The sequence below is a fragment of the Nilaparvata lugens genome, chromosome 4 (assembly GCF_014356525.2).
Source record: "Nilaparvata lugens isolate BPH chromosome 4, ASM1435652v1, whole genome shotgun sequence".
NCBI lineage: Eukaryota > Metazoa > Arthropoda > Insecta > Hemiptera > Delphacidae > Nilaparvata > Nilaparvata lugens.
The window spans coordinates 73,425,875-73,452,470 of NC_052507.1; the positions used below are offsets into that span (position 1 = coordinate 73,425,875).

The 26,596-nt window shown below is 32.5% G+C and overlaps 1 protein-coding gene across 10 annotated transcripts in view; it reads right to left on the reverse strand.

Annotated features, from left to right (window-relative positions):
• The window catches only part of LOC111044192 (protein couch potato), a 403,765-nt gene that overhangs the window by 20,459 nt on the left and 356,710 nt on the right, over positions 1 to 26,596 (reverse strand). For 7 of the 10 annotated variants that reach the window (XM_039426403.1, XM_039426400.1, XM_039426399.1 and 4 more), the window contains 5 exons: positions 26,482 to 26,535; positions 25,422 to 25,484; positions 19,382 to 19,523; positions 12,106 to 12,245; positions 5,125 to 5,333 (listed from right to left, as the gene is read on the reverse strand). In XM_039426403.1, coding sequence (XP_039282337.1) covers positions 5,125 to 5,333; positions 12,106 to 12,245; positions 19,382 to 19,523; positions 25,422 to 25,484; positions 26,482 to 26,535 — 608 coding nt within the window. Of the gene's footprint in view, positions 1 to 956; positions 1,064 to 5,124; positions 5,334 to 12,105; positions 12,246 to 19,381; positions 19,524 to 25,421; positions 25,485 to 26,481; positions 26,536 to 26,596 lie in introns of all 10 variants that reach the window. The other 3 variants (XR_005571122.1, XR_005571123.1, XM_039426401.1) reach the window with 2 other exon arrangements.

Below are 26,596 nucleotides of genomic sequence, written 5' to 3' on the forward strand. Positions count from 1 at the left end.
ACTAGTTTTGACCGTTGGTCATTTTCAAGTTATAATAGGGCTATTAGTTATTTCAACTTTAAAATGACCAATGGTCGAAACTAGTCCTCAGAATATTTTAAAGTTTTCAATAGAAGGGTACTACAAGTTTTTATTAATTTGAATAAAGTCTACTTTGAATGGTCTACGTAGACCATTTAAGTGAAGTGATTCTAGTAAAAGAAATATTTCAAGGGTACTAGTTATATTATATTATAATTTAACAATAAGCTAGCCCTATAATACTTTATCAGAAAATAATGAAATTCATTACAAAAAAAATGTTGAAAAATTCAGCAAGTGAATTTGAACCAAAGAAAATATAGGTTCACGTTGCAAAAATGTTGGAAAACACTGAAATCAAAATGAAATCAATCAGTATTTCCTGATTCAATACAGTTTGCTATTGAAGAGACAGCAAACTATATTGAATCAAGAAAATTCTGAATGATTCAAATTGGATTGTAGTGTTTTCCAAAAATCCTTTTTTAGAACCGAAATAATGACTGATAACAATACATCTCATTCGCCACAGAATAAATAGTGTAGCTCCAATTTTATATTGTGAAATCGTGGATACCTATAAGAAATATTTCAAGGGTAATAGTTATTTTATATTATAATTTAACATTAAGCTAAACCTATAGAATACTTTATAGGTTTATACTTTATAGGCTCACACAATAAGAGCCATTAATTTCAGTGTTTTACAACATTTTTGCAACGACAACCTATATTTTCCTTGGTTCAAATTCACTTGCTGAATTTTTTAACATTTTTAAATTTCGGATGATATTGTTGTGAAAAGAGAGCAAAGCCAACTAATATTGAAGTTGAATCATGAACAGATACACGTACAGTACAGTCATATGTGCAGCAAGTGATATGGGTCTACGAACGGACATGGACATTACTTGCACTGCAGTGACTGTACTTACACACCGACTGTCACTGTGACGGTCACTGTGACGGTTACTGTCACTGTGAAGATTACTGACATCATCAAAAGGTGGAGGTGGTGGCAGGCCGCCGCATTCCCACACTTCTAAACAATCAGCCCACAATCATCAATCATCAATCAATGCTTCAATCATCAATCAATAATCAATTATTCACACTGCTCTAAATCTTTGTTCGTGTATATTCTCAAGGCCCGATTTCACCAAGAACGAAAACTAGGTTTGAGCAGGAGTTTGATATATGGTGAGGTTTACTTTATAATAATTGTAGTGGAGAAAGATAGGAGAACAACGTTGCCGAACCTCTGTCTAGTCAATGCCTTCTATAGACGGTAGCTGATACAGGTTTATTAATGCATTATTGATAAATTAATAATTATAATTGCATTAATGCACACGGAACAATAGTCTATGTTGGGGAATATTTATTTCCTGAGAATATTTATTATTGAATTTTAATGTACATGTTTTATTGATGTATTTTTTGATGGGAATGAATTGAATTGAATATTAATTGTTCATTCTAGTTTAAAATAATCAATAATATCTTATTAAGCAATAAATTATATTTTTCAATAATTTCATAATGCATTTGCATGATTAAGATGAAATATTTCTGTTAATTGATTATCAACTCTACATTGTTAAAAGACGATCTGGCAACGGAGCAAAGCGATAAAGAGATCGGCTTTGTTGAATAATAGACAAGGATAGCAATACCACTGCTACTCAGACACTGCCATTATAATGTGGATCTCATTATAGGAGAAAAGCGTTGCCTCTGATGTCTTGCCACAGGATAGATGATACCGGTATATCTCATGTAATATTAACCGTTCATTCTTGGTAAAAATGATCAATTATATTTCATTTGTCAAGGAATACTCTTAAATTATTGAATAATGAATGTTCATAATTATTGAGAATGGTTAACAAATATTTTGTTAATTAATTATATCCTATTATATTAAGCGAGCAATTTCTGTATTTATATATCTGGTTATCTATGTTTAACGGATCTCGAAAACTGCTCTAAAGATTTTCACGAAATTTGGAACATAGTAGGTTTATGATATAAAGATTCGATTGCACTAGGTATCATCCTTGAGAAAACTCGCTGAACGACATTAAAAGGATAATATTCATCCTTGGCTGAAACAGCTGTGGATAGTAAAAAAGTGAGTACGGTATGTGAAAAATCAAAATATCGCATTCCCGAAATTCATAAGATGACGTATAGCCAGCTGTGAAATCGTTCATTTTACAGAATTGTGTTCTGTTTATCAATAAATAAAAATAACGAGCGAAGCTCGGTGCCCCGATATTATTATTAAAATGTGAACCCGATGCTTTATCGTTTGATAAGGATAGCAACACCAATGTTAACGTAAAAGTTGAGAAGGGGTTATCTATTTAATTCAATACTTGTTTTAGTGAAAAGTTTGCAAATCAATCATTTTTAATAGTTACTGTATTATTTCAATTGCGATGTCAACTTCCTATAAGCTTGAATTCTTCCCAATACTTCACGGTATTTTTAAAGATTTTTTTGTTTCTAATCAGATAGGGGCTCCTGCCATTATAACGTGGACAATATAGGTTTAAACAATATAAACAATATAGGTTTGAGCCGCAGTTGGAGTAGTTCGATGATTTTGAGTTGGTTCTGAAGTATGATTTTTTGTTGGTTAGAATCGAATACTGTCGCTCTAAACCAAGTTTTCGTATGGTGAAATCGAGTCTTAAACTACATTTATTCACTGTTGGAGTGGACGTTATGAGTGGACAGTGACTGAGCATTGCACTTTGTGTTACAGTGTCATATACACGTGAATTGTTTCAACCGTCAAATTAATTCTACGCAAGACATTTCTGTAATGAAGCAGGTAACGATTGTATATTTGTTAATAAAAACAATATAAAAACCTTGCAGTACCCTTTATTATTAAAAACTCTATAATAATAAAGGGTACTACAAGGGTTTTATTAATTTGTACAAAAGTAGCCCATATAATGAAGTGTTTTTCAGGCATATTTGTATATTTTCAAACTATATTAGATCTTTACTTTCCTTAAAAAATTGTATTAGGAATATGAACTACTGGGAGTCTCTATATTCATTAATTTATAGACACACTCCACATTTGAAGATTTCTGAGTTCACGGGGCAAAATTTGAGGGCAATTTGGGGCCATCGAAACTAGTTTTGAGTTTAAAACGTATGGGCCTGGAGAAAATCAAAAGCAGTATCAATTTTTGTATTCATACGGTTCCATTTATTATAATTTTATCTGAGAAAGCTTCACTCGAGTATAAATTTCAGATACCGTGGAAACTACAAAATCTTCACATATTGAAAATGTTTGTGCTCAAGTTAATAAAATTGAAAACTTTCTGCAGATTTTACTTTTATCATGGACATCTTATAATGTTCTCTTCAGTTCTAATATCCTAATTTACAAAAGCATAATTTTCATCTCGTTACTCTGATTCTCAGTTTTTGCTGTTCTAGAAGACTCGCCCAAGTCATGAGGCATTGTAATAATTTACAGTAATATTTCAAGACACAAAACAAAACAAGTTCGACAGTATAAACATATATATATAGGACAACACAGTGAACAACAGTGCTCAACTAAGTGTGGCTCCACATTTATGACACATATATATTTGGTGCAATCTCAATTACTTGTTTATTCTCTGCTGAACAATTTTCCACAAGTTATGTAATAATGTGATGAATATTAGTGATTTTTTATAACTAGCATATTATTTCAATCAATCATTTTATTTTTAATATTGTTTCATAGGATTTCTCTCATTTTATTATTTATTTCATGTTGACCAATCAAGACCATCCATTATCCAATAAAAGCGATCTGCTAGAAAACAATATTTTTTATGTATATTTCAGTGAAGGACCTCATCTATTTATAAACTTGATGCAATATTTTTTTGCTACAGGGTTATCACAATTGAAATATCCACACAATGCAGATTTCTCTGTATGCAGAAGAAATAATCCCTTGATTTTGTATAGGCTACATAACTTACAGATTGACTCTCTATTATAAACGTCTTATACAAATTTAGGTTGATAACCTCACATATAATATATACTTCAAACAGAAACGGATTGTAAATCGCTCTCTGTGGGGCCGGGGCCGGGCCCTTATTGGACTACTAAAATATAAGATAGGGTTAATTGGATAAATAAACTAGTACCCTTGTAATATTTTAGAATTAAACACGACTAAAGATTCGATTTGAAAAAGAATAAAATTTGAAGATGATATAATAATGTTTATACTAATGGTATTTGATTGAGGAGAATATTAAGGGTACATAACTAGTTATTTTCTATGATTTAGGCCGGTTGCAGACTAATCACTATCGCATGTGGGATGTGGGAGCTACTATTTTCCTTCTGTGGTACCACAAACGCAGCGCATATGGAATGCATTGGCAGGCATGGCAGTGGCACTGATACTTCCACATGGCGTTGCGCTCTGTGGTGGCGATATTTTCCTTGCGATTGTGGTACCACTGGTTTGAGCACCACGCTTCCCCTAGCTTCTATACCAAAATCGTAATAATATGGGCGTTTTCTTAAATGTAGCGTGAAAGACTCTCTGCGTTAGTCGTATTGTTCTGTGGAATGTCGGTCCCACATCCCACATGCGATAGTGGTTCGTCTGCAACTGGCCTAAACATTCAATTAGCCCTATTAAAATAGGCACTTTATTAGTAGATAGGATTAATTTTGTTGAGAGAACAACAATCGGTTAGGAAACAGTTATTTCCTATGATTAAAATAGGCACTTTATTAGTAGATAGGATTAATTTTGTAGAGAGAACAACAAACGGTTACGTATCAGTTATTTTCTATGATTGAAAATTATTCAATTAGCCCTATTAAAATACTTTACTAGAAGATAGGATTAATTTTGTTGCGAGAACAACTGTGAGGATCTACTACAGTGATGGGTGCGCACGAGTGTAGACAACTTGGTGACTCGATTACGGTGAGTACGCACAATAGAACGAGTGTGTTAAAGAGTGAGAGAGAGTGATTAGTACGCACAATAGAACAGGTGAGAGTGAGAGAGATAGTGGTGGTGGGAGAGAGAGAGAAGGAAGTGGTTACCTGCTAAATATCTCCTTGAGTTCGTGTTCGGAGACAAACTGGCCGAGATTTGCGACAAAGAGCGTGGAGCACGCGGGAGCCGTCACGTTGATTCCCGGCTGAGACGTTGGACTGGAGCCGACGGGAGAGGCCAGTGCGGGAGACGGCAGGTAGGCGGCCGCATGCATTGCGGTCAGCGCCGCAGTCGGATGCGGGATTGACAGGGGCGGCTGCAACGCAACGCACAGCGACTCAGTACAGCCATAGAGCAAAGAATATTACTGAAGTGATATTTCATCTCTGCTACAGCATAGCATCAAGATAGTATAATGTACTAGTGCATGCGACTCGTTGATGCATACAATTTTGTACTATAGTGAGGTCCACGTTATAATGGCAGTGTTTGATTTACAATGGTAATGCTATCCTCGTCTTTCATTCAACAAAGCGGATAGCGCTATCTCTTTCTCGCTTTGCTCTGTTGCCAGATCGTCTTTTAACGATGTAGAATCAATAATTGATTAACAACATATTTTATCTTTCCATAATTCATTATGAAATTATTGAAAAATACAATATCTTGCTTGACAAAAGAAAATCCGAGTTAAAACATAGCCTCACTCCGTTCGGTCAATAATTGATTATTTCAAATGAGAATGAACCGATAATATTACATCAATAAACCTGTAACAGTTACAGTCTATAAAAGGCATTGCCAAGACAGAGGACCGGCAACGTTTTTTCCTATCTTCATCCACTGCCATTATAACGTGGACCTCACTATAGAGAGTACTATAATTGTACAAAGGCTGAAAATAAACTTTTTACTCGTGATATTTTTCAAAGTTTTTCGATTTGTATATCATCAAGCTATCAAAATGAAAAAGTTTTCTCATGAAAACATTTTTTTTCCGATCATTACTTTTTGAGATATGAGCGCCTGAAGTTTGAAGTTTTGGGACAGAACATTTCAAATTCGAAAGATATAAATCCATGAGATTTAGAGGATGGATTCTTCATGGTATTGTTGATCTAGTAAAACAAACATTTTCTGAAAATATCAATTTTTGAAAAAGTTGAGTTATTTTTGGTAAATTGAATAAACATCTTAAAAATTGATATTTTCAGAAAATGTTTGCTTTACTAGATCAACAATATCATGAAGAATCTATCCTCTAAACCTCATCGATTTATCTCTTACCGAATTTGAAATGTTTTGTCCCAAAAATGCAAACCTTAGGCGCTCATATCTCAAAAAGTAATGATCAGAAAAAATGTTTTCCTGAGAAAACTTTTTCATTTTGATACCTTGATGATATACAAATCGAAAAACTTTGAAAAATATCACGAGTGGAAAGTTTATTTTTAGCCTTTGCACAGCCTTTTGACAGTACTAGTATCAATCAGTACAGCCAAGGATGAGAGAATTAAGAATATTACCCAAGTAATATTTCATTTCATCTCTGGTACAGCAAAACATCAAGTTTGTATGTACTAGTGCATGCGAATCACTGATGCCTACAATTATTGCATACCTACCATATTTACTAGAGTTGTATTGTTTGATAGTAATAGAGGTGGAAAATGTGAATGAATACAATTATTGCATAATTTTGTTCTAGAGAGTAATATAATTTTTGTTTAATATTTCTAGAGGTGGAACCAGTAATGCTACTGCTATCCAATGTACCTAGAATACATTGTACCTGGAATATACATTGTATTCTAGGTACATTGCTGCTATCTACATCAATCACATAGGTACGCCTCAAGTTACTAGAACTTTAAACTTGTAGTTAATACTGGAAGCTATCAGATACTGGAAACACAACATGAAGCAGTGATAAAACAAGTGCTACCTACGGTACCAGTTCGATTTATTTAGTAGAAAAACTAAATAGTACAAAAATAAAAATCTGATCAAAATCCACGGAACATTGACCAATTATTGTTATATTAAAATAATAAATATTGTTATCATTATTATTGTTAGGTACTGTACCTATTACCGCCTTTTATAAGTTTTTGGTACCAGCGTGAAATACGTACTAACACTATACCATCATAGAGGCTATACTGTCGGCCTACACATGTTTACAATATAAAGTAAAGATGCAGCGGTGAAATAAATGTGATTATTACTACCTACGATAGTAAGTTACCTAGTAATTTCTATTAGTATCAGTACGGTGCAATACATACAATATAAAAGCGTAAAATTGGAAAATTTCTATGGAATATTGCAAAGTTTCAATAGAGAATCATCCATATATTATATTGTACAGGCACTAGGTACCTATGAATAGAAATATAAATTTCAGTACCCTTTAAAGTATTAAAAATAATTTAAAAGGGTACAGGGATTTTTTTTTATTTATATCAGAAGTAGCTCTAAAGAAAAATGACAATACTGGGTGCCTATATAGTAGGTACTAGGTACTAGCATCAGAGGCAAAAATATAACATATAAAGTAGTGAGTGATACAGTGATAATACAAGTGCAGAAATTGCCAGTTATAAAGTCCAATACACCTCAGTTACAGTAAATAGGTACCACTAGGTGTTGTAGGCCTAGAAACTATATTGAATAAAACCATGAAGTGGTGACAAAATTAAAAAGTTCAACTACAAAAAGAGGTGTAGGTCTATTTTGGCAGATTGGCGGATCAAATTATCAATGATCGTTGACGATAGATTCAAAATTTATAAAACACTTATTGACATGGGCTACTTTTAAATTAATAAAACAAAATAAAATCTTATAGCACCCTTTATTTTAAAAACAAACTTTAATATAGTTGAACTATTATTTTTATTATTTTATCAAAATACAATTCATCAATTCATTCATCAATTATCAGAGTACAATAGAGTTTGAGATTTTGATATAATGTATTTGAAATCCATACTATAAAGGAAATAACTGGCTTATACACGGGATAGGAAATTTATGCTTGACGCATCATCACGTCTGAACTACTGGACTGATTAACTTGAAATTTTGCATACAAATTCTTAATTAACAGAGGATGGTTATACGCCTATTTTCAATTCTCCAAGATTTCATTACGTCAAGTTTTAAAATAAACCCTTGCGGAGCACGGGTTTCCTGCTAGTCATAAATATTTCTTGATTCTCACAATTGGAATAATCGTGATGAGGTGCAAATACCCTAAAGAAGTATAAAAACTCAGCAGGGAGTGTTTCATCTTCAACTATAGTTTAGAGAATAAATTTTAAATTATTTCGAGTTTATTTTGAGCCAGATAAAACATTTCTTTAAATATTGGAAGTCAGATGAAACGTTGCTCCATAAATTTATTTATAATTTTTACAAAGTAGCACTGATTGGGAGAGAAAAACTAAGGATACTACTTGTTCTATTTCTATCCCAAATTTAGATAACATTTAAACGTCCAAAATAAGGTTATGGTTTCACTTTTCTAAGATTTAGTCCATTTTTACTAAAAAACAACGAAAACTACACTGAAACCTTTGGTAGTGAGAATAAATTCCTTAAAAAGAACCAACGTTTTTAATAGGATACTTGAGGTAGTTGGTTAAAGCACTGTTGTTGTACCATTACTATTATACGGCGGTTTAATTCACCCATCAAAAAAATGGAATTTTGTATTAATTTTTAAAGGGTGCAAAAAACTAACATTTGTTCAAGGCCAATAGAAAAAAAAAACACTAGTGTGGAAGTGTTACACTACCATTGAAGCAATATTTATTAAGGTGGAGGATTTACAACAAAACATGCATTTGCAATTCATTTCATAACGGTAACGTTTAGTAAATAAACAGTTGTACGTGTTTGAAATTATATGATATAATCAAGCACTGATGTCAAGCTGGTCCTGCAAATTTTTATGAAAAAATATTAAATATTAAAAATATTTAATTTTCAAATATGAAAAAATATTATTCAATATGCACATTTCGAGATTATGCATTTTAAATTTTATTGCAATGTGCTGATAAGAATAAGCAAAACTATATATTATTTGAGAAACGCTAAACAGGATAGAACTGTTTCTACGACTGATTGTTATAAGCCAATATCAATTAGTAGATATATCATGCAATAATTTTCTGTCGATTTTCTGACCTATCTAAGCCACTGAACTATGGAGTATAAAAAATCAAACAGCTAAAACTTATAAGCGAATAGTGCTTGATCTTTTGGGGGAATAAATAGTTAAACATGCAAGCTGGAGAGTGCTTCTTATTTTTCTAGAACATAAAATATAATTATTTAGGTACTTCATAAAGAGCAGAGTGCAATTCTTTGTAGGAGACAATATAAAAATATTCATTTTATTTAATTTTCTGTTTTTAACAAAAATTAGTTTCCACGATTAAACATGCTTTTGAAATCAATCCATGCTGAGGTTCCTACAAAGATTTGCGAGATGGTTCAATATAAAATTTTACATAAACTTAACATAATTTGCAGCAAAATGGGGGAAAATGAGTGGGCAAACTGTAGCACGATTTCTATGACACTTATTGGATCTAATGAACCATTGAATCTCTAGGTTCATGGTTCAATTATCTATAAAGGTGCGTACAGACAAGGGTGTGATCACATTGAATACGTAAGTGCATGTCAGATCATGCATGAGCCGAGAAACAAAATTTGAAAAGTGCCATTGAAACACGTTGTGACTTGCATATAGCTGCTCGCACTGAACGCAACTAGCAAAAGCAAGCGTTCAGTGTGAGTGCTCCTTTGCTCTTTCCAGATTGTGTTTCTCATCTGCACGTTTGGTCATGCATAACAAAGTTTGCAATTGCACATATACGCATTCATTGTGATCACACCATTGAGACCCACAAACACGCGCATTCCGCTTTCTATAAGCTGATGCTATATTAAGCGAGCAATTTCTGTATTCATATATCTGGTTATTTATGTTTAACGGATCTCGAAAACGGCTCTAACGATTTTCACGAAATTTGGAACATAGTAGGTTTACGATATAAAGATTCGATTGCACTAGATCTCATCCTTGGGAAAACTCGCTGAACGGCATTAAAAGGATAATTCATCCTTGGCTGAAACAGCTGTGGATAGTAAAAAAGTAAGTATGTGAAAAATCAAAATATCGCATCCCCGAAATTCATAAGATGACGTATAGCCAGCTGTGAATAATAAACACGATCATTTTAGAGAATTGTGTTCTGTTTATCAATAAATAAAAATAACGAGCGAAACTCGGTGCCCAGATATTTTTATTTTATTCAAGTATATGTATGAGTAATTATGTTAATTATGTTTATGATATGTCATATTATAAAGAGTTTGTAATATGTCTTGAATATTCTGATTGGCAATAAATGAAATTGAATTGAAAATAAGCTTATCATTAGCAGATGGAAAGTGGAATGCACGTGTTCGTAATGCTTGAGTCTGTACGCATCTATAGACTATAAGTGTCCAATCAAGAAACCGTGCCTGATAATAATTACATAGTGAAACAAACATATACGAATCAAATCAAAACGTGGATGAGCTGATAATGGAGGAGGACTAGTGTAAGGGGAGGGGGAAGTTGACAACTGAAAATAGGCTACTTGAGTCTGTGCAAAGGCTAAAAATAAACTTTCTACTCGCGTGATATTTTTCAAAGTTTTTCGATTTGTATATCATTAAGCTATCAAAATGAAAAAGTTTTATCAGGAAAACATTTTTTCCAATCATTACTTTTAGAGATATGAGCGCCTGAAGTTTGAATTTTTGGGACAGAACATTTCAAATTCGGTAAGAGATAAATCGATGAGGTTTAGAGGATGGATTGTTTATGGTATTGTTGATCTAGTGAAATAAAAATTTTCTGAAAATATTCATTTTTGAAATAGTTATTAAATTTACTAGAAAAAACCCCAATACCTGGGGTAGCGCCAGTAAAACAAATTTAGATAACATTTTTCTCATACAGAAAAAAGCTGTTAGATGCCTTGCTGGACTTGATTTTGGTCAATCTTGTAGAGGAGCTTTCGTAACTCAGGGTATTCTGACTGTGCCTTGCATCTATATTTATCAATTACTCTTGCTAACATATGATAATAAAGAAAAGTTTTCAACAAACTCACAGGTTCACCAACACAATACTAGAGGCAAGGGTAATTTGTGTGTTGTCTCACATAGGTTAAGGCTTTTTGAGAAGAAGCCTAGTTACATGGGAGTCAAGCTCTTGCAATCAAGTGTAGAAATCGCAGATATTTCAAAAAAGATGTCTTTTCTTTTTTGGTAAAAGGGGCATTTTATAGTGTTGACGAGTTTTTTGATAATGGAAACTTACAATAATATAAGAAATTATACTCATACTATACATGTTTGATGGCCTACTGTATTATAGCATAATTATATGTTTTATGTTTTGATTTTATTTTTGACGATACACTATTTGATACAATTTTATTTTGTACAACAATGTGTATTATTTATTTTATTTTGTACATCGGAATTTGATTTGAAAAATAATTTTTAGTTGAGTTATTTTTGGTGAATTGAATAACTTTTTCAAAAATTGATATTTTCAGAAAATTTTTGTTTTACTAGATCAACAATACCATGACGAATCCATCCTCTAAATCTCATTGATTTATATCATACCGAATTTGAAATTTTCTGTCCCAAAAATTCAAACTGCAGGCGCTCATATCTCAAAAAGCAATGATCGGAAAAAAATGTTTCCTGAGAAAACTTTTTCATTTTGATAGCTTAATGATATAAGAATCGAAAAACTTTGAAAAATATCACGAGTAGAAAGTTTATTTTTAGCCTTTGCACACCCTTAAAGTGGAGTAAACAAAACAAAGCCAAATACCACTGACGAGTGGGTGGTGGTGGGGGTTTGTAGAGGGGACAAACGATTGGTGCAGCGTAGGGTGCATCGTAAGTCGTTCATTTATGTTTGTTTGATTAATTACATGTTGGTGGTAGGAGGCTGCATTATCCTGTTTTTCAGTAGATAGTCAAAGGTAGGAACGTACAGGCACTTGCGGGTGCAGGGCCGGGTGCACTAGGGTGGCGTGCGCGTGCTGCAAGGCGGCCGCCGCACCAGGCAACTCCGCGTAGGTCAACGGGTGCGGCCACAGCTCGTGTGCGCCCGGGAAGAAAGGCGCGCCCAAGTCTGCAATGCAAACAGAGTAACCAATCAACATTAGTTGCAACCTTGCAACGCTACATTAGAACTCAGCATCAACACTAGTTGCAACATTGTAAAGCAAAATTAATTGCAACCTTGCAACGCTATATTAGAACTCACCATCAACACTAGTTGCAACATTGTAAAGCAAAATTAGTTGCAACCTTGCAACGCAACATTAATTGCAACCTTGCATGTACAACGATTCAACATTAGTTGCAATCTTGCAACATAATAACATTATCACTCAATATCACAACACCATCTAAAACACTCACAATATAATAAAAAAACACAAATAATAGAAATACTGTCAACCGCTTCTTAAAACGATTTTGGGATATTATTTCTATTGAGTGGTTTTTAATATTTCAAAAATATTAGTTATTCAGAATTTCTTCACTGAAAATAGATTTACTGAACACACAAATTTAATTTGTGAAAGTTGACTACATCTTTGCGGTATCATTACGAATGGATATCACCACATCTCACCAAATACTGTTGGAAATTGAAATTTCAAATTCATTGTTTAGTCAAGATATTACATTCTTCTAACACACTCAACATATAACACTCAAAATGAATAAAAACAATATAAAAACTTGTAGTAGGTACCCTTAATTAAAACATTTGAAAACTTAAAAAATCTTAACAAGTTGATAAAACTTGTTAATTTTTACTTAAAAATTGTCAATGGTCGAAACTAGTTGTTAAAATGTTTTAAAGTTTTTTTAAATGTTTTAATAAAAGGGTACTAAAAGTTTCTATATTGTTTTAATTAATGTGAATGAAGTACAGTAGCCCATAGTGAAGTGATTTTAACAATCCGAATAGATATTCATCAATAACGCTGAATGTACAAAAACATAGATAATTTCACATTTTTCAACATATATTGAAATTGTCTAAAAGAAATACATAACTTGGGCTACACTTTTTAAAAAAGAAATATTATGGAACCTCAATTACCTAAACTGTGGTATTGATTACCTTATAAGGTGATAAATGAATAAAATATATATTGTCATTTTCACAATATATTCACATATAGGCCTATAGAATTGACAATATATTACTATTTTATTCACCTTAATACAAAATTTACATTCTTTCAGCAAAAACATAAATCAATCCTGATAGCTTTTCAATCAATAATCCGGTATAATCGATTATGAATACTTGTGTTCATAATAATTGAATAAAACATTATTTAGCTTTCAAATTTCTAAGTTGAGTGGACATTACAACTCTTACGAAACCTATATAAGTGGTAATGCTAGCCTTTTTTGAACGTATTGTTGAAAAGCTCTTATGTAGTTTTACTTTTTAATGGTGTGTTTGAGCACTATTGAGTGAGTTGAATCCATCTTACATGGAATTCATAAAATAAAAATAAAGCTTAAACATGAAACAAATTTGATCAGTAATGTAAACTCGTTAATTTTACAACTCTGAATTTATGTATAATATTTATCTTCACATACTGCTGCTGCTACCTATTCATATGATATAAGAATAGTTGTGTAGGCTCACATAGGAGCTAGATATTAAAAAAAAACTTCAGATTTTATAATAATACTGTAAATTTTTTAGGAAAATTTGACAGTAGCTGGATGATCCTGTACACAAAAATTATGTACAGTGTAGAGCATCTACAGACAAAAACATATTATGTCACATACATATTATGTCAAACATATATTTAATTTCATATCATGAAAACACTCATCACATCGAGTGCTTTTTTAATTGAGGACCCCTTGAGAAGTATCAAAGGGAAAAGTGACATTGATATAATATTATTGAATAATAATATTTCAATATCAGTACAATCGATTTACTTACTGGGAATGTATGTGAGCTGACGTAATCTGAACTCGATTAGGTGGTTTAGCTCGGTTTGATGTTGTTTATCATTGATATGTTGAACCAGTTGTTAAGTAGTTTGCCATCGAGTTTTGTAAATTGTAAAAATACAATTCAGTTGTAAAGTGATTCAGTTGTAAATTGACCATCTATGTGTCTAGTGTAGGATGGAATAATGTCATAGGGCTGGGTGTCTAACGCAAGGGTCTAGATACAGAGAGATCTTAGTGCAGGTCACTCGTGCTCAATGTGAAATAATGTTATCAGTTTTCAATATGTTTGAGGAAGAAAGAGATAGATTATGGAAGAATTTTATTCTCATAATAATACTTGTAAGCTTGAGTCGATAATTACACAGGTAGTGAGCTTGCTACATTATACATCCATACAGAAAAAGCTATAAGGAGCTGCTTTAACATCACAAGCAAGTAAATCAATGTGATCATTTATTCTCTTGTAAACCGCATCTATAGATTGTCTTGAACTTATAGAAGTGTATGTGTTTGAATTGGAGTGGAGTTATAGAATTATTTGTGCCATTAATAAACCCTAGTCATTGATAATAAAGCAATTTCAAATTTCAATTTGCATATTCCAATAGTGATATGATGATTAATTTCCAACATGAGCCATTTATAATGAATGCTTCCATGGTTAAGAGATGTGAGTCATGTTTAATTAAGCAATGCCAGTCCTGGAAAATCTCATTGATATTACACAACCATTCTCAATTCACATTTTTAAACGTTGAGACCAAAAGAAATTTTTCAAAGTTATCATAAACAATAGATAATATTATTAAAGAACCAAATTACAAGCTAGAAAAGCTGAAATATCAACTTGGTTAAACGAAGATTCTTTATAAATACCAGTCAGAGGGTACCAGAAAGGGGAAATAGTATGATTATTATACTACTTACTCTCCAATTACCAGCTGTATTATTGAATTTGAAAAACCTTAATAGTATTCTTGAGGAATTGATGTTGTACTAGTATTGTATTTTCTGAAAAAACTTGAGTAATAAACAAAATTGACAACTAATTTTGCTGTATTCCAGTCGAGAATACTTACCAGAACCCACATAGTAGAGCATGGAAGATTTTTATATGTTTGTGTTTCTCATCTAAATTTGAAAACAGAAGATATCTACTGGGAGGTTGAGGGTAGTAGCTAATGTGTAGTATTGAGGATAAAATTGAAATTCAAGTATGTTTTGGAGCACTCTATCAAATTTTTTCTCCGATGTGTTTAAAAAAGTCTCACGGATTCCGTTCAATTACTATTGAAATTCAAGTATAATTTCTCATGAATTATCAAAGCAAATAAAAATTAGAATATAATTTTTTTATCTCTCATGTAGTGTCCACCTGAAGCAGACCTCAGTTTGTGTATTTTTCCATTTACCAATTTATAGATTTATTCATATGAATATAAAAGTTTATAAATATAAGCCTTCCAAAATCATTGCCTTAGGCAATCATTGACTGTCTGAATCTAGTGAACTTTTCTAGCCTCTTTACACTTCTCAGAATTAGTGGAAAAAATAGAAAAATTACCACAGATAAAAGTTTTTTGTTACAATATCATACTATTATCAGTGTCTTAGTCAAATTTTCAAGTTTTTTTATTCCAAACGATTTTTCAAATGAAATGACACATTTCAAATAAGTAAAAAGTAGAATACTTCAGCTTAGCTGGATATTTAGGCACGGTGAATTAGATATTATTATGTTCTAACTTTTTGAAGTGAAGCAGTCTGCATGAGTTTTTATAGCATATCAGCCTCTCAATCATGGATTAACAAACAATAATAACTTAGATCCGTGAAACCGAATTAGAATGACATTTTTCCTTGAGTTAATTATTTTTTCTTGAGATGAGTTATATTCTTTAAAACTGAGATCCGTGAAACCGTATCAGAATGACATTTTTTCTTAAGTTAATTATTTTTTTCTTGAGATGAGTATTCAAGTATTCTATATTCTTTAAAACTTAGATCTGTGAAACCGAATCAAAATGACATTTTTTCTTGAGTTAATTATTTTTTCTTGAGATGAGTTATATTTTTTAAAACTTAGATCTGTGAAACCAAATCAGAATGAAATTTTTTCTTGAGATGAGTTATATTTTTTAAAACTTAGATCTGTGAAACCGAATCAAAATGACATTTTTTTCTTGAGTTAATTATTTTTTCCTTGAGATGGAGTATATTCTTTAAAACTTAGATCTGTGAAACCAAATCAGAATGACATTTTTTCTTGAGTTAATTATTTTTTCCTTGAGATGAGTTATATTCTTTAAAACTGAGATCCGTGAAACCGAATCAGAATGAAATTTTTTCTTGAGATGAGTTATATTTTTTAAAACTTAGATCTGTGAAACCAAATCAGAATGATTTTTTTCTTGAGATGAGTTATTTTTTTAAAACTTAGATCTGTGAAACCGAATCAAAATGACATTTTTTCTTGAGTTAATTATTTTTTCCTTGAGATGGAGTATATTCTTTAAAACTTAGATCTGTGAAACCAAATCAGAATGACATTTTTTCTTGAGTTAATTATTTTTTCCTTGAGATGAGTTATATCTTTAAAACTGAGATCCGTGAAACCGAATCAGAATGAAATTTTTTCTTGAGATGAGTTATATTTTTTAAAACTTAGATCTGTGAAACCAAATCAGAATGAATTTTTTTCTTGAGATGAGTTATATTTTTTAAAACTTAGATCCGGGAAACCGAATCAGAATGACATTTTTTCTTGAGTTAATTATTTTTTCCTTGAGATGAAGTATATTCTTTAAAACTTAGATCTGTGAAACCAAATCAGAATGACATTTTTTCTTGAGTTAATTATTTTTTCCTTGAGATGAGTTATATTCTTTAAAAATGAGATCCGTGAAACCGAATCAGAATGAAATTTTTTCTTGAGATGAGTTATATTTTTTAAAACTTAGATCTGTGAAACCAAATCAGAATGAATTTTTTTCTTGAGATGAGTTATATTTTTTAAAACTTAGATCCGGGAAACCGAATCAGAATGACATTTTTTCTTGAGTTAATTATTTTTTTCTTGAGATGAGTTATATTCATTGTTATTTTTTGAACAGGAAACATTGATATTGATAGCACTTTGTTTTCAGTGCACTGTGGAAGGGGAGGTGCAAGTCTTTGGAAAACGTGTTCTAGTATAAAATTGCGAGAAAATAGTTGATGTGAGTGAGTTCTAGTGTTTAAAGGGTGATTTGTTTTAAAAGCTATCGCTGAAATGGTTGACTTACTGGACGAAACGAGAGGCAGAAGGCCTCTTTATGCATCCGTTTGGGTGGTTGGTTCGTCTGACAAATCAATTTGCTCAAGTCTTCACGAAACGGCACACACGAGCCACTGAAAGAAACACAGTCGTTTTTCATGATATTTCCATCCACAGACAGATGCAGTGCAGTTCACTGATTTCATGGATACAAGAGGGACTTACCCTGATTTAGAGCTCACTAAAACTTGGACCCAGCTATGGGAACCAGAAATGAGGACCCAGCTATGATTATTTCAATTTTCATCAGGTTTCAGTTTGTATTTTATAAAAGTATGAGGAAGAAATTTATCAAGCTAATTTTTTAAAACTATTTGTTGGCTAGGAATTTGTTAGAAGAGTATGACCCATCTATGCTGATTAATTCAATTTTCATATGGTTCCAGTTTGACAGAACTTGAGTTTGTGGCCTAGGCCCGACTTAACATTAAACACTGGTGTGCCTTTTGAATGCTTGCTACCATCGGACTCCCCAAGCTAAGTATAAGCTAAGTAAGCTTTGTATTTTTAAAAAAGTATGAGTTTGAAGTTTGTCAAGCTCATTTTTTCATTTTTAAACTATTTTTTTGTTAGCGACTTGCTAGTAGAATATATCTCCCATGATGTTATTACTGGTTTCAGATATTTTATAGGAGTAAGAATTTGAAATTGATGAAACTAATTATTTTTAATTATTTGTTTAATTAGAATTTGCTTGTAGTATATTAGAAGAAAAACACTTCACTTGAATGGGCTACTTTTATTAATTAATAAAACAATATTGAAACTTGAAGTATCCTTAATTATTTAAAATATTACAACGGCTAGTTTTGACCATAGATCATTTTCATAAATAAATATTTATTTTCCACATTTCAACTTGAAAATGACCTATGGTCGAAACTAGTCGTTGTAATATCTTAAATAATTAAGGGGACTTCAAGTTTCAATACTGTTTTATTAATATATTACAAGGATATATCTCTTATAATGTTTTTATCTGGTTTCAGCTATTCCATACGAGAATGAGATATATCGAATTCTTTTTAAACATTTGTTTGCTAGGAATTTGTATGAAGAATAAATAAATCTCTAATAATGTTTCCAATGTGTTCTCATCCTCTTCTCCAGGGCTCTCCAACCTACGGCCCACGGATGGATTTTGTCCGGCTCGCCGAGAGTTATTGCAACAGATTTAAAAAAATATATATTTATACGCATTTTTGACAACAACTGTTCAGTACTCTTCTCTTACTAGCCACTCCATTTCTTAATAAGTGTAGAATTAGCTGTAAACAAGCAGCGATCAACCATTGCGAGATATTAGCAAATGGTTCAACAAGTCAAATTCCACGTACATGGCCCTCCAAGCCTCCCTAGAATTAACAATGTGGCCCTTGGATGAAAAAGGTTGGGGACCCCTGCTCTACGCATCAATACATGTTTCCCAGACAATGTCAGTCATATTATAATGAAGCTGATGAAAAGTTTTACTATGAAACAAATTAATATCTCAAACATACTCGTAAATTCAATAAAACAAGATTTCCTCTCCAACATTGGGGAGATGTAGTAAATGATTTCCCCAACATTGGGATCAAACTATATCAAAGTTGAATAGAAATAAAAATAAAAATTCAAGTACCCTTTTTAATTTTTTTTTTATTCGAAAAGTAGCCCTAACGAAAAAAGATAATTATCAAAGTTGCATACTCTCAGTACCAACTTTCGATGACTGAGGGCTGTCACACAGGGTAAGTGCTCTCTTTGGTCTGTGTTTATATGTGTGTATTTTGGCATGTTTTGGATGCATAAAAAGAGCCTAGCTAGATACAGCAGAGCGACACAAGTAGTAGAAAAAGAAGAGTCTGGTACCCTCCGGGTGGTTGGGGGTGGTGAAGGAAGGGGGAAAGGGAGGTTGGGGAGGGGGGTGCAAAGCAGCCTTGAGAGTGGTAAGTACTTACGTCCAGTGAGAGGGTGCATTAGAGTCGGGTGCGTGTTGGTGATGCTAGCGGCAGGCTGTTTGGGCTTGCTAACCTTGGTGTTGCTCTTGGCAAACTCCAGGCGGATTGTCTGCGGCATGTCGGGATCGAAACGGACGCCCTGCTGCAATCAAAGGACGCCCAAAAACAGGCATGACAAAAGAAGCAGGGTACTGTATTTCAGTAGTTCGTCTCACTAATCAGAACTGATCAGTGCGCACAATCAAAACTGTTTAGTGTACAATACTGCTTGGTCAACGGGTAGAGCGTGCTGTGTGTGGGGGATTCAATACCTTCAAGTTCAAGATTGAATTTACAATTTATGAATTATGTTTTATTGGTTTGTTGTCCAAATATGTTTGGACAATTAAGTTTTCAATAATTAATCATGTATGTGATTAATGTCAATGCTAACATTATTTAGCCTGTTAACATCATTTAATGAAAAATGAATCAATACCTTCAAGTTCAAGCTTTAATTTACGTTGCATGAATTATGTTTTGGTTTCTTGTACAAATATGTCTGGACAGTTAAGTTTTCAATAATTAATCACGTATGCGATTATTGTCAATGCTAATATTTTGTAGCCTATTAACATCATTTAATAGAAAATGAATTGAACTAATGTGACGACTGTCAATGCTATATTTCAAAATGAAAATGAAAATTAAATTTATTCTCCTTTTGCATAACAAAATTTTTACAAAGAATCTCTATGATAGAATTAAACTGGCAGCAATTGTGTATAGGCGCTGCCAGTGTCATGAATCTTAGTTACATTTTCAATGACAATTTTATCATTTGTCATTTTATAATAAAATTATGATATGATTTTTGTCAATGCTGTGGCATTAATATGAATATATATTTACAAAATGAATTGATTTTCATCAGAAGCTTTGCATACTGGTACACAGTGGTTGATGTACTCAATAGTTTTATACTACATGAACTAATAACTTAATAGATTTTGATTTTCAGCAGAAATGAATGTCTTCAAAATTCATGAGAATTTGTAAGTAATGCATGAGTCCTTAATACAGTTAGTATCAATTTTGAAAGTCTAGTATCCGTAAGGGTAGGCGCACACAGATCGTCATCGGACGGACGGCACGCATCGGACGGATCGGATGATTAGATTTGATGCATTGTTTTCAATTGGAGTGCGCATACCTAAACGGATGCGGATAGGTGTGCGCACTCCAATTGAAAGCAATGCATCAAATATAATAATCCGATCCGTCCGATGCGTGCCGTCCGTCTGATGACGATCTGTGTGCGTCTACCTTAAATAACGATCAAGCTACAAGAACTGAGTTACATTCAAAGATTTTTTTATTTTTTATTTATTTTTGGTACAATTACGGATCATATGAATATGATCGGGGAAGAACAACAGGCATGGCCCAAAACTATTCTGTTCCCAAATTTTGATAAATAATAATAAAATGTCCGAAAAAATAGGTTTTATTCTTACTGAGAAAAGTTTAAGTTCAAAGTTCTGTCCAAAATTATATATGAGCTAAAATTTTTGAATTTAGAATGATTAAAATACCAAATTATAGTCGAATATTGCACTTTTTTGATCGTCAATTTGTAGAATAATCCTGCAATTTATTTACTTTTTCATTTTCATTTCTAAAAAAAAAAACAATTATTTAAAATTAGGAGATTAATTGAGAATTATTTATTATTAAGAGATTAAAACCGGTAGAGATTCTGCTGAAAACTCAGCAAATTCTTAAGAAATTCTACGGAGTATAATTTTGCTCTATTGAAACAGTGAGGTAAGAAAGTCAAGCGTTTCGGGTACCAGCACACACTAAAGGTTGGCATTCACTCAGTATTGTGATGAATAATAGCACAAGTACAAAGGAGAGGATTTGAGTGCGTGTTGTCTATTAGTTGTAAATCAGTGGCAATACAATTTACACAGAGGCAGTTGTCATTGTACAGAATTAACACAGAACACTCACCTTGACGTCCAGAGAACATAATATAGGTTTTTTGTTATCGCATTAGATTCTTAATCGTGAATAATGTTATTCATTATTTATTCATCGATAATTACTAAAGTAATTCATTAAATTTTCGCATTAGATTCTTAATCTTGAATAATGTAATTATTCAGTATTCATTTATTAATTACACAAGTAATTCATTGAATTTCTGAATGCTATATCGAATCAGTGAACAATGTTTAACAAATAATATTCTATTTTCTCAGTCAGAAGCTACTATCAGCAGGCTCCTATAGTAAGGTCTACGTTATAATGGAAGTGGAGAAAGTTGGGGGAACAGCGTTGCCGATTCGCTGCTTTCCCACTGCCTTCTATATACTAGATAGCTGATACCGATCTGATTTAATATTAACTGTTCATTCTTGTTTAAAATAATCAATTATACAGAGTGAGTCATTTGTATGGGAACCCTTCAATAAATTGGAGACTGCTGTGGATATAATACTGTAACTTCCAGGATAAGTTATTGGTCAAATACTCCACCTTTTGACGTACAACTGAATTTCAACCCCTCATAAGGGGGTGATGACTTGAGGGTTGTAACTCGTATATTTTGAATGTAAACACCCTTTGTATGGTACATACATCATTTCAAAGGCCTTTCCAAAACAAGAAAGATGGCATCGATAAAAATATTCTATCCAAAATGGCGGCTGATAAGAGTTTTAGTTTTTTAAGAAATGAGGGGTTTCTTGTTTTAGAAAGGCCTTTAAAATGATGTACCGCACAATGGGTGTTTACATTCAAAATATACGAGTTACAAACTCCAACTCGTTTATTTTGAATGTAAACACCCATTGTGTGGTACATGATTTTAAAGGCCTTTCTAAAACAAGAAAACCATTTCTTAAAAAACTGAAACTTCAATCAGCCGCCATTTTGGATAGAAGTATCATAGAATATTTTTATCGATGCCATCTTTCTTGTTTTGAAAAGGCCTTTGAAATTATGTACCATACAATGAGTGTTTACATTTAAAATATTCGAGTTACAACCCCTAAGTCACCCCCTTATGAGGGGTTGAAATTCATTTGTAGTCAAAAGGTACAGTATTTGACCAATAACTTATCCTGAAAGTTACAGTATTATATCTACAACAGTCTCCAATTAATTGAAGGGTTCCCATACATATGACTCACTTTGTATTTCATTCGTCAAGAAAGATTATATTTTTTAATGATTAAATAATGCATTTCCAGAATTGAGAATGTGGAATTATTGTGAGATAGTGATTTTGTTGATTAGTAATTATGTTTCTACATTGTTAAAAAACAATCTGGCAATGTAGGATAGCTAGAAAAGAATAGCGCCATCTGCTTTGTCGAATGATAGACAATGATAGCAACACCAATGTTAATCAAATACTGCTATTATATTAACGTGGACTCACTATAGGATTCCGCAAACATTACTCAAGATTAACTTACTGAAGATACTTATGAAAGTATCTTAACGTTGATGCAGAAATATTTTGATCGTGATGGAATGAGTCGAATTGTCGAATTCTCATGAGAGAATTTCCAGTGTCAGAGTCGTGAATGTATAAACATAATATACCTAGTAGGGTTCACATAGTTTGTGTTAATAAGCATATATATATATATGTTCATATGCATATATATGTGTATGTATATGTTTAGAGCATATATATGTTCTAATGCAACAATCAGACATGTTCACGATCGGTAATGTTATGATATTAAATTATGTTAACTGGTTTATATGATGATCTAGCCGGATCTATCCACTGTTGATGGATCAATCTGAATCCAGGATCAGCCAAATTCTGACTAGGTGAAATCAGTTGATCCAATGAAATTCATCATACTATGGGAAAATTTCATTAGTGGTTGTCAATCTGAAATTATCAACTTCTTTCAGACGCGACCCCAGAACTCTATTATTGAGTGAGAGCACTATTGAGGTAGGCGCACACAGATCGTCATCGGACGGACGGCACGCATCGGACGATTAGATTTGATGCATTGTATTCAATTGGAGTGCATATATTGGATGCGGATAGGTATGCGCACTCCAATTGAAAACAATGAATCAAATCTAATCGTCCGATGCGTGCCGTCCGTCTGATGACGATCTGTGTGCGCCTACCTTTAGGGCCGGTTTCCGAGCTCGGGATTTAGCTAAGTTCTAGACTTTAAACAGCAGGAGTCAGAAAATTAGCTTTCCAAAACGGGGCGTAGTCGCAGTTTTTATAACAGTAGTATAAGTTCTTATTTTCTCATCTCTACAATGATTGGAAACGTTCTTCCTTGACGGAATTAAACATTTCTAAATAATTCAGAATAACTGAAACTTTACACTATTTCCTCTTTATTTTATTTTATGTTTAATTTTCTAGTTTTTTGAAATTCAATTCAAACGTGACTTTGACAATGACTACGACTACACCCCGTTTCGGAAAGCCAATTTTCTTACTCCAGCTGTTTAAAGTCTAGAGCTTAGCCAAATCCCGAGCTCGGAAACCGACCCTTAATCGAATAATTGGAGAAATTTCACAGTTTACAAATTGCAAATAAGTTTCAACTGATACTACATGAAACCCATCAACTTATACATTGGAATCATAAGTTCTGATACATGTAATCAACCACGGGAACTCTGTTGCCTCAACGTGTTGTCGTGTAGACATCTCAGCTCGCCCTCATCAATTATTGGACAAACTTTACCTACATACAAGTTTGCCGGCTCTTTCAGTTCAACACACTGTCAAGTAAAGACGAGTTGACTAATACAAACTAGATGCACGTTAGCATATAGATTACGACTGAATAACAAATTTATGTTAATTCAGTCGCAAGTGTGCATCATACCAACTATAACAGCGCCATAAACTGATAACTGTTGATTGGGATGTATAAATCAACAACGAGAGCTGGGTTTAACAATCTCTGCTCTATAAATTAGTGCCAACAATGCATCGCCCTGTCTAATACTTCAGCGGTTATCATGGGAATTTATATGCAAGTCCATAGAATGAACAAATCTATATTGTTTATCAGTAAACATATACATGGTGTACCACAAAGAGGTTTACACGTTTAATTTTATATCAAGTGCCCATTCATGCACCGATCTTTTTTTAAATTTTACACTGTTTACAAAGTAGGTTCTGAAAATATTCTGTGAAAATTGCAGCTCCATAACCTTCGCAGAAACAAAATGGCGGCAGTAGTTTTTACAGTGGTAAAATTTTCAATATGCTGCCATATTGTTCCTACGAAAATTAGGGAGCTGAAATTTTCCCAGAATATTTTTAGAACCTACTTTGTAAACTGTGTAAAATTTGAAAAAGTTCGGTGCATGAATGGGCACGTAATATAAAATTAAACGTGTAAACCTCTTTGTGGGAAACGGTGTATATTCATCGGTATGCATATTGTTTATTATCAATCGATGACAATCTAAGTAACCTTTTTTAAAAATTGTAATTTTATTTCTTGACATTTAAGAGTAGCTCTTACAAAAAAGTAATATTGTTTATTCTTAAAACAAGTACATTATCAAATAGATTGAATCACTGATGATCTTGTTCTGAAGGAGCGGATATGAAAAAGGGAAATTAAGGTGAAAGATAAGGGTCAACCCTACAGATAACCCTCAGGTTATGAGACTTGGATAAAATGATTATCATTATTTCGTTTTTGTACTTTTTTTGACGACACCACAGTCTAATGGACTGTATGTACTCTAATAATGAACTAACGTCGGTAAACTTGTATGTACCGGTAGGTAAAGTTCGTCCAATAATTTTGATAGGATCGAGCTGAGATGTCTCCTAATAATGTACTTTCGTCATGGATAGTGAAATAGATGAGTATTATTATCATCCATGTTTTATCCATGAGTATTATCCATAATTTTTTATATAGGATCGAATTATCAATATGATTTATATATGAAAATTATTATAAAAATATTAATATAATTATTATTGTTTAATTAATTTTTGACAATCGTAACCAAGATTGACAACACCCACCTGGAGATCTTGTTTGGCGGCTTCTGCGCCTGCGCGTGTGTTGAAGGTCACGAACCCAACCGGCTGGAAAATGAACAATCATAATTATTTTAATGATAACATAATATATCTCTTGAAATATTAAAACATAATATCTCGTATGAATATAATCGGAAAGAATCTGATCCAACTGGAATTTGTTTGGAAAAATAGATTCAGATATCAAGTGTTGGGAAATAAAATAATTTTAATCAGAATAATAATTATTCTGTCAATATGCCTAATTATCAGAAGTTATATTATGTGAATTGTGAAGAGATAAAAACAACAAACTTGAATTAGTGTTTTTTCAAAGCCACTAATTGATTAAATCAATTTGAGATCCAGTTTCGTTTGTTACACCATTGTGTGGCGAAATGAAATAGTTTTAATCAGAATAATATCAATTATTCTGCCAATAATGATTGAAAATTATAATAATATGTGAAGAGATAAAAACAACATATTTGATATTGTCAAAACCACTAACTTACTAAAGAAATTCAGATCCTAGTGACGTTTGTTACACCATTATTAATCTCTAGTTAACTGACAGCAAAGTTTGAGCAGCATAGTATATAGTAAAGATGAAGCCCTACGATTGGCCATTAGCTTAACTAATGAACGTTGAGCTCTAATGCCATTGGCCGAGACTACACTCACACAAGTATTCCAAATATTATGGTCATACTTGGGCGTGTCTAGTCTCAGCCAATGACAGTAGAGTTCGACAAGACATTCAACGTGAGAAACTTAGCTTTGAAAATATGATTCAGTACTTGCAGTTCAATACAATGATAATTTATCATTATAATATTGTTTCAAGATTATTACGATGAAGCATGATTCAAGACAATTTTTTTATAATCGCTTCATAATTATTACGATTGAACATGATTCAAGACTGACTGTAAAATAAGTTTATAAATGGCAGCGTATTTGAGTTGATCAATCGAGAAGCAATTTCTTATGTTGCAAATAAAATTTGAGATACTTCAATAATTATTCGACTATTTCAAATAAGAAAAAAATATATACTTACTGATGCTGTTTTTCCATTTTTACTCGTTACTTTTAGCAGTGATCCCTCATATCCCTGAAACAGAATAAAATTATGGATTCCGGTTGTAGAGTTTAGAAAACTTGTTTTTCAATCA